At 38.2% G+C, this 14,733-nt stretch overlaps 5 protein-coding genes across 5 annotated transcripts; all 5 read right to left on the bottom strand.

Annotated features, from left to right (window-relative positions):
- Nucleotides 1-1,031: 1,031 nt before the first annotated feature.
- Nucleotides 1,032-4,019, bottom strand: LOC9329050. The gene has a single exon (XM_021013390.1). The coding sequence runs from the start codon at nt 3,000-3,002 to the stop codon at nt 2,502-2,504; it is 501 nt and encodes a 166-aa protein (XP_020869049.1). The 5' UTR covers nt 3,003-4,019; the 3' UTR covers nt 1,032-2,501.
- Nucleotides 4,020-5,798: 1,779 nt separating this feature from the next.
- Nucleotides 5,799-7,906, bottom strand: LOC9329051. The gene has a single exon (XM_021014222.1). It carries the CDS (start codon nt 6,642-6,644, stop codon nt 6,141-6,143), a length of 504 nt encoding a protein of 167 aa, XP_020869881.1. The 5' UTR covers nt 6,645-7,906; the 3' UTR covers nt 5,799-6,140.
- An 82-nt stretch (nt 7,907-7,988) lies between these two features.
- Nucleotides 7,989-9,406, bottom strand: LOC9329052 (thaumatin-like protein). Its single transcript, XM_002892944.2, has 3 exons — nt 9,094-9,406; nt 8,599-8,923; nt 7,989-8,520 (listed from the first exon to the last, which is right to left on the bottom strand). The coding sequence occupies exons 1-3, from the start codon at nt 9,149-9,151 to the stop codon at nt 8,172-8,174; spliced, it is 732 nt and encodes a 243-aa protein (XP_002892990.1). The 5' UTR covers nt 9,152-9,406; the 3' UTR covers nt 7,989-8,171.
- Nucleotides 9,407-10,167: 761 nt separating this feature from the next.
- Nucleotides 10,168-13,425, bottom strand: LOC9329053 (ERAD-associated E3 ubiquitin-protein ligase component HRD3A). The gene is made up of 6 exons (XM_002892945.2): nt 12,815-13,425; nt 12,231-12,722; nt 11,926-12,141; nt 11,092-11,415; nt 10,705-10,947; nt 10,168-10,605 (listed from the first exon to the last, which is right to left on the bottom strand). The coding sequence occupies exons 1-6, from the start codon at nt 13,334-13,336 to the stop codon at nt 10,366-10,368; spliced, it is 2,037 nt and encodes a 678-aa protein (XP_002892991.1). The 5' UTR covers nt 13,337-13,425; the 3' UTR covers nt 10,168-10,365.
- Nucleotides 13,426-13,592: 167 nt separating this feature from the next.
- LOC9329054 (protein FLOURY 1-like) lies at nt 13,593-14,698 on the bottom strand. Its single transcript, XM_021014049.1, has 2 exons — nt 14,695-14,698; nt 13,593-14,471 (listed from the first exon to the last, which is right to left on the bottom strand). The coding sequence occupies exons 1-2, from the start codon at nt 14,696-14,698 to the stop codon at nt 13,675-13,677; spliced, it is 801 nt and encodes a 266-aa protein (XP_020869708.1). The 3' UTR covers nt 13,593-13,674.
- Nucleotides 14,699-14,733: the final 35 nt, after the last annotated feature.

Here is a 14,733-nt window from a genome sequence, read left to right on the forward strand (position 1 = left end):
AATCTCCATTGTCGGACCTTTATGTGTTCTCTTTTCCCATCAAATCTATATCTTTATCTATTTTCTTTAAACCACTATGGTGTTTTTTCCACCTTCTTTCCAAATCTTTCACTAGCACCGTTTACACCGCGGCCACTACACTTTCTTTATAACCACATCTTTCATGACCACCATATCCACTGTATCCCTTCCACCATCGGATCTATTTTTTTTTTCCAAATCTTCCACCACCACCGCTTCCTGCGAAACCACCATCACCTCCTCTATAACCAATTTCTTCATGACGACCAAGACCACCGTATCATTTCCACCGCCGGATCTATTTTTTCACCGGATCTCCACCACCACTTACAAACAAATACATTATCTTGTAAAAACTATATATTCAGAAAGTTAATTGGTCTGTTCCATACCCCTACCCCACCACAAAAAAAGTTATTTACCCAATTTTTATGACGCATGGCTAATTACTTAATTTTCTTATAAAATTTGGCTAGTTTATAATATTATCCTATAAATTATGGTAATACACTCTCAATACGTATTACTTTTGCTAGGAAAAAGGAAAACTAAAATACTACTTTTGCTCAGTAATTTTTTAGTATCTCAAACTATTAATATTCACAACGATTAGGAGATCAAACAATGTGATAGATATTTTGTCTGGGACTAGGTTTTTTTTTTTTTTTTTTTGTGCACCCCTGGGACTAGTTTATTAATACCATTGTACAAGACGAGGACTATGTGCTTAATCAGTATAAATCACACATCAATTTTTATGGTAAATCTTAGAGTAATATTATAAACTAGCCAAATTTTACAAGAAAATTATGTCTCAATTATAATTTCAATATTTAGGGAATAATATTGAGGTTCCCTAAAGACTGAGACTTATAATGTCACGTGCCTTCATGAAAGTTGCATTAAATAAAAAAAAAAAAAAAAGTTGCATTTTGTTTAAGACTATCTTAAAACAAAGTTGATTCAGTCTTAAACTATGTTTTGATTTTATTTTATTTTTGTCAAACAAACTATGTTTTGATAATAGTAGTATATCGGTGAGAGTATTATATTACAAGTATTGCTACTTTGTTAATGCCTTAGTTTTATTTTATTTTGTTAATATAATGCATTTAAATAAAAGAAAAGTTCGAGGGGCCGGTACATGACTGAGTGAATGAGAAATGTGTCTCATTCCAACGCGGCCAACACGACCGGTACACGCTCCTTACGCGGTGTGATTGTTTCACTAGTAGACTAGTACTAGTGGGGTCTTTTTTAATTTTCGACTTTTATTTGATTTTTATTGTATTTGACCCTCAAGACGTTTTAAAAATCACAATTGAATCTCAAACTCATAGTTGTAATTCACATTCAACCCCTATGCAAAAATCAATGTAATTATTTTTATTCTTAATCAAAGCAGACTGTTAAATTTATGTTTTAGCTTAATTAGGGAAGAAACTCCAATATTATCACCAAATACCAATATTTATGCAGAGACAACAACACTGGCCTTTGAATAGAGTCATTCAAAAAGCAAAGAAACTTCATGATTAACTAGGTAAGCAAAGAATCATATGGTACACTCTATGGAGGCTGATAAGAGACGTGAAGTTGTATCATGTTTCATCTCTCCCTACAAATGAGAAACACGACATACCGGGGGTTTCAATTCGAGGGAAACATCAACCAAACCGAACCTTGTGTTGTTATCAAACTGATGTGGGGAAAGACAATGTTAGTGTATCTTGAGCAAAATGTGAAACAACAAAGATGTAAAGCCTGATCTTTAAAATGTTAGGAACGAGAAGCAATTACTACTTGTAAAGGTAGGTCTAACCTTTTCTGGTTCAAAAGCAACAAATCAGATTCAAGTGAGGAAATAGCTAAGCAAATGATACGATTTAAGGAAGAAGAAGAAGAAGAAGAGAAAGTCATCACAAGTGTTGACTAAGTTGACTTGGCAAATGAGGGCAAAGACTCTTTCACTATCAGAGGCTTTGCCGTTGAAACTCTTCTTCTTTAAATAGAGACTTGATTGCTACAGAGAGATTATGCTTTTGATGTTGAGAGTTCTCGTGAGAGACTTTGGCCTAGCGATGTGCTAGAAGAGAGATCAATGTTGATCTCTGTGTAATCGTTGCTTAGATCTATGTTGATTTGAGTATAACGATTCTTATCTTCTCTTTGTGGTTACGTAATCGATTCTATAATATCTATCAAGAGTTTACAGAGTTCAAGGTATTGAAACCTTAACAGCAAACCACAAAGAAGACAATATTTCTTCACTAAAACAACATTCGTGCGCATCAAAAAGAGTAGTCATTCCTTAAAGGCTAAAGCACAAATTGGCAAATTAACTAGGGAAGAAATTCGACCAATCTTATAAGTTAGGAATTTAACAAACGAAACCTTTTCTCCTCCTAAGAACAATTTATCCCAAAAATCCAAAATAGAAATTCCCGTAAACAAGAAAAATTAGTAAATTACCTACATCCTCAGTAACCCCTGATTTTCCTAGCCCGCTTCCTCTCAGCCGCCTCCATTTCCGATAATACGAAGGCCACAAGCTCCTTTTTCATCATTTCTTCAGAAGCTTTCACAAGAGCAAGAATCGGCTGATAGTAGTCAGAGTGAGCATGCATACACTTGTTCAGCCTTGGAAAGAATTCGTCACACTTCTTTGGGTGACTTTTAGCTTCGTCCACGCAATCTTTCAAAGCCGTAAATGACTCTTTGCAGGCACCCTTTATCATGAACTCGCTAACCCGCAATTCTATTCCCTCATCCCTCTCTGTCTCTCCTTCCTTTGGTTGATCATATGACGTATCTCCCACTGTCGGCGGGAATAAGGCGTAGAGCTCCCTCGCTACCATTTCTACAGTAGCCTCCGCCAACGCTTCATTATGAACTCTCTGTTTCTCCGCCGGGACTTGGTAGTATCCTGAATTGGACTTCGAACCCCCTGTTTTCAGAATCGTGGATAACGTGATCCCCATTTTCCTTAGCTCGGATCTTATTTAAATCGACGATTCAGCCGGTCAGTTTGTTTCCGTCGGTTTGTTGCTGTTGTGCTGGGATTCCTCCTTGCTTCGTGCTTTCGGTAATCTGGTAGTGTCCATGTGGTCCTTTTGTGGCACTTGTCTTTGGCTCAAATTCGGCATCTACAGGTTCTTTGAGGTGGTCGTTGGACTGGTTTGTTTAAGGTTTCACCTTAGTTCTTAGGATTCCTTGCCTCCTTTTCTGTTGTCTTAATGTTTGGTCTTCTGTTATTTCAGATCTTCGCTCTCTCTCTATTCTCTTGTTATTGGGTCTTTTAGTTGTTTGTTTGTCTCCGGGAGTTTATTTATACTCGCCGGCAAATGTCTCTGGGAGTTCTTGTACTCGACGGCTCAATTGTAGTCCAATCGTATCTTATGAATGAATATCAATTTACAGTGAAAAAGATTCTTTATTTATATGCTAAGAGAATAAAAGGTTTTTGTCTTTTTAGTTCGAGGGTGTTATAAACAGAAATATCATTCGAGGATTTTTTTTTTTTGGTAATGTTTAACTGTGACATGGTTTCTTTACTATATATGGCAAAAGATAGCAATAATCCTGCATTGTCTATCTACAAAAAAGTTAAGACCGTTAAAAAGGAACTTCATTTGACGATGATGATATATATTTTTTTTTTTGATAATTTTTTTTTTTTTTTTTTTTTGACGATGATGATATGCATCCTCATTTTTCTGTGATACAAACAACACGGAGTTTGAATGCACGTGACATTGCAAAGAGTGTAACAAAGGAAGAATGGTTTCAGTCATATTTGGTTTTGGGAGGACCGACATGTTTACACACGGGGATTGCAGATGAAGCAAGATGTTGAGGGTCTTGTAGTGTTCCCATTCATGTTTTTCCTTTGTTTTGAACACCTCTGTTTTTAATTCTGGACTTTTTTTCTTTCAATGAATTAAAAATACGAAAAAAAAGAGAGTAAAATATCACTTGAATTATTATTGTTTTGGAGTGGAGGCTAAGAGCACCCTCAACGGTGTTTTTTAGGACATATGCAAGGGTGCATCTTTGAAGTTTGATCTTAGGGAAAAAAAATACTAAAATATTGTAAGAGCTTTAATTAAGATCTTTTGTAAAGTAATTGATTATTGGTAGAACATGTTTAGATCATATGAATTAATAATTTAAATAATCAAAAACTTTAAATGATTTTTAAAAATTTACAAAATTATTTGTAAAATTAAAAACATTAAAGATATAACTGAAAAACATAAAAACATAAAAACTAATCTTGTGTCCACGACTTGTCCTAATGAGTTGATAGTATAAATTTCTCGGCAGTGTGATGGGAATATTCAATGTCGTACCACTCCATATTTGGTCATGATTTGATCAAATGTGCTTGCAATTCCCTTGGCTTCCCCTGCTTCCTTAGTTAGAGTATAGGCGAGTAACGGGTCTGATCCAACCACAATACGCCTGTATCAAGCAGAGAATAGAAGAGTGAGGAGGAACAGAAACGACGGCGATGATCGCCGGCGACGGAGATGGGAACGGACTTAAGCGGAGAACGCTAGGTTTCGCGCGAAAGAGAAACGACGACAACCCTAGGAGAAAAATCTGATTTTCTCCCAAAATGAAAACATTTTGTCTTCCAAAATTCAGAGCCAATACAAAGGTGCCACGTGTAACGAAGAACAAGGCTAAAAACTGTTCTTGGGCAAGAACGATCTTCTCTGATCTAAGCCCACTATTCAATTTTTCTCAATTTTTATAATCCTAAGAACATGGCCTGTGTTGGCCCGATGCATATGGTCTTATAGGTTTCTTACAAAAATCCTTAAAGTTAAAAGTAATTAAAATAAATGAAAACAACAAATAAAGTTAAAGATTGTTAAGTGTTTCATATGTGTCGCTTTCTGATTGGATCAAAAATATTAATAAAAGACAAAAAAAAAATATGCTTTCAAATCTTAGTAATATGATGGACATTCGAACTTGAGTTTGTGATCGGACAATGCATCAACAATTGAAAACTCATTTTGTTAAGCGTATATGGCAAAAATTTGATTTTATATGTATTTTTTATATGTTTTTATGTTTTGTATGTTTAAATTTTTTAGAAAATTATAATACTTATTAAGTTTTATCAAATAAAAATGTTCATAATTTTCATTTAATTTTTTTTTTTTTTAAGAAACCACTTTACCATTGGACAAAGAAAATTTTAAAAATTCATCATAAACTCTTAACTTCAAAATTATCATAATTTATGATTAAAAAATGTTTAAAAATCTTTTTAAGAATTCAACCATTGATGTTGCTCTAGCCTCTAAGGACGTCTACTGACAATGACCAATATTATTCCCAAATCCAATGCTGATGTTCCCGTAAAGAAGAAAAATTACCACAATCCTCTCAATCACCCCCTTCAGTTTGTTTCTTCGCAGCCATCACCCATTCCATCAAGGCTTCTATTTCATTGGACAATTGTTCCACAGCCGATTCCCCCAAGGCGATAATGGGCTGATAGTAATCAGAGTGAACATCACACACTTGATCAGCATTTCTTTGACTGCATTGTCTAGTGGATGGATAAGAGAGTGTTAAAATGTTATTCTGGTTGCAATTTCGAACTTTATATCTAATAACAAATTTACTACATTTTCTAGTATACTTTTTCCATGGAAGTTTTTGGTTATTAAATAAACAACAATTATTAAAGGGTTTAGGAGGAGATTAGCTATAAACAACATTATCCAGAATATCTCAATAATTTTCTTGAATGATACTAACGGAAACGACTACACACATTTATTTATAAGCAAAGGTATAAGCAAAGAGAATAAAGGGTTTTAGTTCTCTCGCGGTGTCTACAGCCAGAGATTTGTTATAATAAAAAAAATCAGAGTGTAACAAAAGAAGAAGGGTTTTAGTGTCATATTTGGATTTGGGAGTACCGGAATGGTTACACTCACTCTTGGATTGTTGATGAAGCTAGATGTTGAGGCTTTTGTGTACACGTTCATGTTATTTTACATCTCTGTTTTGAAGACGTCTAGTGACAATGACCAATATTAAACCAAATCCAATATTGATTATTCCCGTAAACAAGAAAAATTACCGAAATCCTCTCAATCATCCCTCGCAGCCGGTACCTTTTGCGAGAGGACGAAGGCTTCGACATCCTTGGCCAACTGTTCCACAGTAGATTCCCCCAGGGCGATAATGGGCTTATAGTAATCAGAGTGAGCATCTACACACTTGATCAGCATCGGGAGGTGTTTAGTACACTTTAAAACACTACCACTTTCCTTCACGCAATCTTCCAAAGTCTTAAATGATTCTTTGCAATCACCTCCTTTCATGAATTCGCAGAACCGCTCAACAAGTAGTTCGTCGTCCTTCTCTGTATCTCCTTCCTTTGGTTGATCAGTTGATGACTCTCCCACTTTCGGCGGTAATACAGCGTAGAGCAGCCCGTCTACAGCAGCTTCCACAGTCGCTCGAAAGTAAACTCTCTGTTTCTCCGGCCTGTCTTCCAGATTCGTGTAGACAATTTTCTCCCACGGGAATTGGTCGCTTCGCATATTGAGCTCGTCGGCAATCCCCTTGGATGACGATGACGTGACCCCCATTTTTCTCAACCGTGAGTCGGATCTTATGGAAATCGGCGATTGACTAAAGTGACTAGAGAGTTCGAAAGAGACGAACGAATTTGCTAGGGTTTTGAATTTGATATTAAGAAATACTCAATTGTGTGGGAAATCTTATCTACTGATATTACATATAGGTCCTTGAGTTATATAAGTATTAAATAATAAATAAATTCCTAGTTAGATGGAGATTAGCTTATCAATAATTTTTTTTTTAATAAACTTATATTAATAATCATCCCAAATTGGGCTTCTCGGTTTTGGGCCCATCAGGCTAAACAGTTACAAAAAAAGATGAGGAAATTTGGTAACAACGTCGGAAAAAGAGCGACGGCACATCGGAACGTCGACCGGAGTAAACGAATCCGATCTCGAGCCGAATCCGACGACAAGCCAAACCCGGAACAACTCTCCCGAGATAGATCAACCCAGAGACTGCCGCAACCTTGACTCTCCAATCCCCGACCAAGCAAAAGGAGAGACCAAAAACCTAACCCTCACCACCAACGCCGTCACCAAAACGAACTCATCCAAAAACACACCTAACTTCAGTCTTCAGATCCGGACAAGCAGAAACTTACCTCGGCAGTGGAGAAGGGAGATGGCTCCGTCAAACCTTCAACCACCAAGCCCCGAGATTAGCCATCGCAGATCAAAAAAGGACCCGTCGAAAACCGCTTGTCAAGCAGAGAACCCACCATCCGATACTCAACTTCCGCAACAAACCACAACATCATTCACATGTAGTCGAGCCGTGAGATCTTCTCCCCGAAACCTCCAGCGCCCTCAACCAGAAGCAGTATCGGAGGATATCCATCTCGTGACCACCGTGAACTCTGCCACCGTTCGCATCAAGCATCGGAAAAACCACGCCTCGACTCCGCCGGAGAAGGAAGGTTGTCCACCACTGCTTCGCCGAAGGACATTACACCGGCAGTGAAGAACAGAAGTAGAGATGGGGAGGGAGAAGTCACACACTCGCCGACAAAGTTGCCGGAGGAGCAACCTCTCCCTCAGATCTAAAAAAGCGGCTAGGTTTATAAGAGAAAGGACTTATCAATAATTTTCTTTGCCGTAGCTGACTCCTACAACCAAAACGATCATCCGAGGATTGTTTTTGGTAATTTTGATTTCAACATGGATAATAGCATTTGTTTGACCCAACAAAAAAATAGCATTAATCTTGCGTTGTCTAGTTAGTGGATGGATAAGAGAGTGTCAAAATGTCATTCTGGTTGCAAGTTCCAACTTTATCTAACAACAATTTTACTACATTTTCTATTATACTTTCCATGGAAGTTTTTGGTTAGTACATACATAAGCCACTGAACATAAAAGGATTTAAAATTTGGAGATTTACACTCACAAGACACGTCAGTTCCATTGAAATTGATAATAGGATTTGCATTCGATAGTGTTACAAAAGTAGAGATACAAACTCAAGATTTCGAAACATAACAAGATATTTTTTGCTAGCAGAGCAATGTTTCTTCTTCGTTACTGGTTAATTTAATGGCGATGGTGAGGGCAAAAGGTGACGATGTAGTTAGCCTTGGAACAAGTGGCGATGCTGGTTGGGTCATCGTAAGCGTATGAGTAAGCTTTAGGGCAAGCGACTTTGAAGATTTTGGAGTAAGCCGTTGGTTTGCAAGACAGTGGGTTACCGAACAAGCCGGTGCAACAGTACTGTGGTGAATTGAAGGCAGAGCAAGCACTTTTACAGGCTACTACATGTTTCCCGTTACGTGACCGGACTTGTAACCCAACCGGACACATCCGGTTTAGATCGCTTACACAACCGGCGTAGCTACATTGACCGGAACCTTTAACCGGCATTATCGACATCGCCAGGTTATAACTGTCATTACAATCAAACAAACATAAATAAGCAAATTAGTGAAAATTAGGAAGCAAATTTGATGTAAAATTTACAGACCCGTCCACGAGGCTGACGTCATAGAAGTCTAGCTCAGGGCCGAGAGTGATTTCGGCGAGAGTGGCCGGAGGTTCACCTCCGGCACCGTTGCAGGAGAGAGAACCGCCGCAATCTCCGGTGGCGCAATGACCACGGCCAGATCTGTCGAAGGTGCAGCCGTGGCGACCCCAGAAACGGCCGGACCAGAGTGGTGGGAGTTGAAGAGAGTGGGCTTTGTTAGCCGAGAGCTTAAAACCACCGCCGGCGAGTAAGTTTTGGCCGGCGCTGGGTTGGATACCTGGCCACACTGGGTGTTTGCATTTGTTGTAGAAGATTACCGTTGAAGCTGCTCACAAAGAAACAACAACAAAGCTAATGTGATTAGAAAAATCTGCAACTAAAATATCTATAAATCTATACTAAAATGTGCATTTTTATGCGTATATGGACGGGATTGAAGCAAAGACTAAAATAAACAGAAACTTTAAAGATCTAGCTGGAAATGTGAAGAGAAACCTGAAGCGTGAGAGAGGAGAAGAAGGAGAGCAAAGAGGAAGAGGTTGATTGAAGCCATTGATGGAGCTCTACTGAGCAAGAGTGAGACTGAATCAACTTGTTACTTACTTCTCAATGCTTTTTATGGAATTTTAAGAAAAATATTTATTAGTACTATATTTTTTGAAAAAAATGAGAATTTGGGGAATGTAATAATGGCAAATGTTACCACACTTCTCGAGACTGTCAGACCAGAGTTAGTGCGTAGTACTAGCTTTTTTCCTTTTACACAGTCAAAATAATGTAAGTAGCCATTTCATCCTCACTTTTCACTCTTCATATTCGTATAAAGGTTTGCAGCAACACTCGATTTGACTAACGGCTACAAATGAGAAATAAAAAAGAACTAGGGGTGAAATTTGGTACGGATCAATATACGTAATTACGTATCACATGGAGTAATAGTGAACAATGCATAAAGTAGTAACATTTTATTAATTAATTTAATTTTACCTTTTGGACGCAGATCCTAACTAAAACGCCGATCTTGTGGATGTGCTTAGTCGTCGACGCTTAAAAGTAGGTCCCATGTCTCCCTTCATCCGATAGATTCGCTTCTTGGAACGGAATGCTTGTCACTCTTCACACTCTTCTAAACAAATTTACTACTACTACTATTTTTTTATACTGTACTTAGTTATATCAGTATGATTTAATATACACAACACAACTGCTAAAAAGGTTATTGATCTTGGAAATGTGTAAACACTTGTTTGTATTTGTGGTTATACTTTATATATATATATATATATATATATATATATATATATATATATATATATATATATATATATTCAAGAGGAAATCTACACTTTTTAGCAAAATTCATTTTTTAGTTGTAAGCAAAACTATTGTATGGTTTGTACTTGACGATGCACTTTATATAAGTGTGTAGTAAACTATAAGCAAACACGATTAAAGTCTATCTAATAAATAAGCATGGTAAATATAACTTTTCTCGGCTAGTTCAAATTCAAAAACAAAAGACAACATAGGCATTGAAGATTCACTGAGCTAAAAAAAAAAAAAAAAAAAAAAAAGATTCACTGAGCTTTAAAGTTTTGTTAATAAACGTTATGGGCCATGTCTATAAGAGATATAGGCCCTACATACACAGTATCACACATTTTGGTTCGAAGTAAAGTTTTAACTTTAACTGTACATTTTGAAGAAAAAAACACCAAAAAGCCATTATTCTCTGCTATTACAATGACGAAAACGATTATCAAGTGATTACCGTGGGAACGCAGCGAGGTGTTGGGCCACGTCAGCGTCGAGGGGTTGTGCCACGTCAGCGGCCACTGGATCGGCAACAACGACGACTTGTCTACGTTGTCTTTCCCGGAGATAGAGAATTGTAATGAGACAGACAAAGAGTGTAAGTATCGTTGCATTACCTTCTTCAAACACCACATTCTCTATCCAAGTCTCCACCTTTGGATACACTTCTGGTAATGAATCCACAACTCTCACCTATTATTAAAAAAACCATTTCCTCTTGTCATTTTGATCTGTTAAACTGCATCCAACTATTTAACATAAGAATGAGAAAGGTATGGTTTTTTATTTTACCAGGACGGTATCAGCATAGTTTCTACGGAGCCATAAGCTAGCGAGAGCAAGTGTGACTGGCAATCTGGCGGCTGCATCGCTCTGAAGGGCTTGATCATAGTAACGTTTTGCTAAATGGAGATCAAAGGGAAGTCCTTGTCCATGTTCATGCATGTAACCGAGGTTGAACATTGCTTGCGCGTTTGACTGTGATTTAGCATGCATGTATGCTTCTGCCGCACGCACAAAATCTCTCTCGGTTCCCTAATTAGAGATCAAAGAATGAGTGACAAGAGAGAATCAGGCGAAAAGTCTCAAGTTTTTTTCTAGCTGATTCACATCTACCATTGTAACATGTCTTAACGTTATCAGTTTCATGATCTAATTTCAAACACGAGGAAAACTGACCCGGCCATAGTAATATGCATCTCCAATGAGCAGAGCAGCATGTTCATTGCCTTGTTCAGAGGCCCGCCACCACAAAGAATGTGCCCGCTCATGTCTCTCTTTGTCTGTGCAAAATCCAGATACTCCCATGCACATGCTTCTTTCCCCGTATTTATCAAGGATCCAGGCAGCGTTACTTTGTGCTACTTCATAACCCATCTCTGCCATCCTTGAGTACAAGATCAAAGCCTTACCCACATCACCTTTTAAGTAAGCTTCAAGAGCCCATCTAGAGAGAGAACTCCACGGCCCCCTTTCTGCTACCAACTTATAAAATGAAGTTGCCTGTAACCAAAATGTGAGGGAAGTGAACAAAACAAGCAATTAAACCACAAATTCTCTCAACAAAGCTGGAGATGTCTCCAAACTGCTCAAAGAAAATTCCTAAAAATATAAAAGGAGTAGAAGTAAGACAGTGAAAAAATAACAAGCAGACTACCATCAATAGAAAGAAGTACTATATTGCACCCTGATGCCTTAAAGGATAGACGTCATAGACATCACTCGTACCTCAACACTAAAAAATACAACCTCTGGTCAGACATTATAATACTGATAAGGAGCCATCAATAGAATCGACAGTGAAATTGAGCTTCCCACATTCCTTGTGCAACTAACATTTTTTGGTAATGAGATTTCACATAACCAACAAAACAGTGAAATAATCTTCTGAACTTTAGAAGAGCGCCAATGTTTTTTGACTTTCGTTCCTTTTAAGACTTTATGAATTTAAAAGCCATTTTATATGGCATTCATGTTTAGGCAGGAAAGTCTCAGAAATCTAAAAAAATTTACCATTTCCAGGTTCTTTTTAAGCCCAACACCAGTATGGAACATCTTGGCGAGTTGATAGAAAGCCTTTGGTTGACCAGCATTTGCAGCAACAAAGAAATATTTTGTTGCCTGCCTCACATCCCTTTTGACTCCGATGCCTTTAAGATACAAAACTCCAAGGTTATAATGCCCACTGGGGTCTTCATTGTCAACAGCCTTCTCAAAATATTCTCTTGCCTGCATTTGAAGGCATATATCAATGGCAAGTTAGACTAGTCTATAAAGAGTAAGCGTGAGAATTGCGAGGCCAGGAACGAAGAGCCTACCTTAGTGTAATTTTTCTTATCTACTCCATAGCCTTTGACATACAAGTAGCCAATTCCATTAAATGCTGAATAGAGACCTTCCTTTGCAGCAAGTGTAAGCCATTCAAGTGCCTTGGTATAATTTCTTTCAACACCAGCTCCTCGAGCATATATCTCCCCCAGAAGTTCCATTGACCTCGGCTCTCCTTTATCTACTGCTTTCAAAAACCAGTGCAATGCCTTGGTGTGATCACGCCTTAATCCTCGTAGGCCAAAGTAGTAGAATAGTCCAATTTTGTACATTGCATTAGCATTCCCTTTCTGTGCCTGATATTCCAATATCTGGAAATCTTCATCCTCCTCGCCACGGGATTTCCTTAGAGCACCTTTGTTTTCTTCAGTTCCGCTATGAATTCTAGTCGGTTCAACCACCGGAGAATCCTTTGAGATCAGAAAACTATTGACAGCCGTCTCAGCTAATTCAGCATATAATTGCACAGCTTTATCATGCATCTGTAACAGAATGGCAAATCAATAACAAATCCAGCTACATAAAAACGTTTGATAAGAAACTCAAAAGCTTAAAGTTGTCTTCTTTTGCTTACATCTTGACGCAAATACGTGAACGCAAGTGCCATCTTCGACTGCATATTCCCACCAGCAGCTGCGAAACTATGGTGAAGAAACGATTTGCTTTTGCTCTTCTCTCGCATCATTCCAATCCCGTAAACGAACCCCATTATCGACTGTGCGTGTGGATCTCCAGCTGAAGAAGCAGCCTCTATCTCGTCCACTGCTTCCTCCATCAACCTGAAATTTCCCTCACTCGCCGCCGATAGAATCCTTTTGAGGCCGGAGTAGTACTGCGGCGACGCGGCTTGGACAGTGGAGTCATCTGGCTCGAAGATCGATCGCCATGAACCGGGATCAAGCTCCTCTTCGGACTTAGGTTCGGATTCCCCAAACTCATCGAAGTCAGAGGACTCTCCGACTCCGTTATCATCGCCGCCGCTATTGAGATCGTCATTTGAGAGGACGAGAACAACGGGACGAGCGTGAACGCTAAGTTCAACGAAAGAGAAAACGAGTAAAGAGAGAATAACGATTCCGTAACCTGAGATTCTCATTCTACTTCTTCCTCCACCGGTTTCTTCGTCGTCGCCGTAGTTTCTCAGTGATCAGATCGAATTTCAGATGGATGACCAAAGAAAGAACGACGATGAAAGGATAGTTTCGTCATTTCATGCAATCCATAAATTGCCACGTCGCAGATCCAATAATCACTCGCCACGTAATTAGACTTGTCTTCAAACATTAAATCCAATTTTTGGGTTCGGTTTGTTAATTATTCGATTCAATGTTCGGTTTAGGTGAAATCGAAAGCATATTTAATTTTGTTTATTTTATATGCATATAATAAATAGAAACAGAGGACTAAATAGAAGAAACAGAGGATCAAAGAGTTTTAGTCTTGAATCTTGTCTTCGTCATCAGGCTTCATTAACATCCACTGTAATGATTGAATCACTTGTTGATCATACACTTGCTTCTGTTCCGCGACTCTCTTGTATTGCTTTGCCTCCATATCCACAACGCTTTTCTCCATCCGTAGCTTCAGAAGCATAGCCATGGCTTCTTCAGCAGCTGATTCAGCTGCTCTTCTCTCCTTCTCCAGCTCTTTCTTCATACAATCTCCACGTTTCCTCTCTCTCTTCACCATTTTTCTCAGAGTAATTACGTCGAACACTTGGTCTTCATCACTCCGAGGCCGTGATTCTTCTTCGTCCTCGCTTTCCTCTTCTTCGCCATAATAATTCTTCTCGTCGAGCTCTGTCTCCGATAATGCCACAGTACTGTCTCTGTTCTTGATGTGATCACAGCTCAATCCATTAGTAGAATCAGAACTCCAGTGTAAAATGATGGGTTTCTTCTGATCCAATCCATCAACCAAATTAGATTTTGAAATGAACCCATTGTTGTTGCAATCCTTATGTTCTCGATCGAAGGCATTGAAACACTCAATCTTCGAAGAAATTCGATAGATCTTCTCTAAATACTGCAAAAACAATGAAGTGCCTTTGAAAAATAGAAACTTTAGTCCCAAAAGAAGCAAACAACAGAGAAAGACGAGATTGAAAAACTGAGAGGAGCAACCAAAGACGAAAATCCCAAATCCAAAACCATCAGTTTCACTCAAAAGCTTCAGAAATGAAGCAATCTCCATTAAAAAGAAGCAGACATCAATGGATAGGAACGAAGCGACTCATAAAGATAAATAGTTGGAGTTCGAAAAAAAACACGAAAAAAGAAAGAAAGAAGAATTTGAGTCCCAATGAAGAGAATGTGTGTGAGAGTTAGCGATTTTTGATCGGGTAACGAGAAAGATAAACGGCGAAGATTGCGAGGAATATATATGTATAGGAGATAATATCCAGCCCATGAATAATTAGTAGTTTTATCCGATCATAACTACTCAAATATTTGCCCATTTAGTTTTCTATGTATATTTGACTTAAGTAAAAAA

This window comes from Arabidopsis lyrata, assembly GCF_000004255.2.
Source record: "Arabidopsis lyrata subsp. lyrata unplaced genomic scaffold ARALYscaffold_1, whole genome shotgun sequence".
In the NCBI taxonomy this organism is placed as follows: domain Eukaryota; kingdom Viridiplantae; phylum Streptophyta; class Magnoliopsida; order Brassicales; family Brassicaceae; genus Arabidopsis; species Arabidopsis lyrata.

Bases quoted from the DNA above. Each gene is read 5' to 3' on its own strand.
- LOC9329050 (XM_021013390.1), bottom strand. From the start codon at position 3,002: ATGGGGATCACGTTATCCACGATTCTGAAAACAGGGGGTTCGAAGTCC.
- LOC9329051 (XM_021014222.1), bottom strand. From the start codon at position 6,644: ATGGGGGTCACGTCATCGTCATCCAAGGGGATTGCCGACGAGCTCAAT.
- LOC9329052 (XM_002892944.2), bottom strand. From the start codon at position 9,151: ATGGCTTCAATCAACCTCTTCCTCTTTGCTCTCCTTCTTCTCCTCTCT. The intron at 8,924-9,093 runs GTTTCTCTTCAC...CTTTGTGAGCAG, and splicing joins TCTCCTCTCTCACGCTTCAG to CTTCAACGGTAATCTTCTAC. The intron at 8,521-8,598 runs GTCTGTAAATTT...TTGTAATGACAG, and splicing joins GACGTCAGCCTCGTGGACGG to TTATAACCTGGCGATGTCGA.
- LOC9329053 (XM_002892945.2), bottom strand. From the start codon at position 13,336: ATGAGAATCTCAGGTTACGGAATCGTTATTCTCTCTTTACTCGTTTTC. The intron at 12,723-12,814 runs GTAAGCAAAAGA...ATTCTGTTACAG, and splicing joins TCACGTATTTGCGTCAAGAT to ATGCATGATAAAGCTGTGCA. The intron at 11,416-11,925 runs GTAAATTTTTTT...TTTTGGTTACAG, and splicing joins TTAAAAAGAACCTGGAAATG to GCAACTTCATTTTATAAGTT.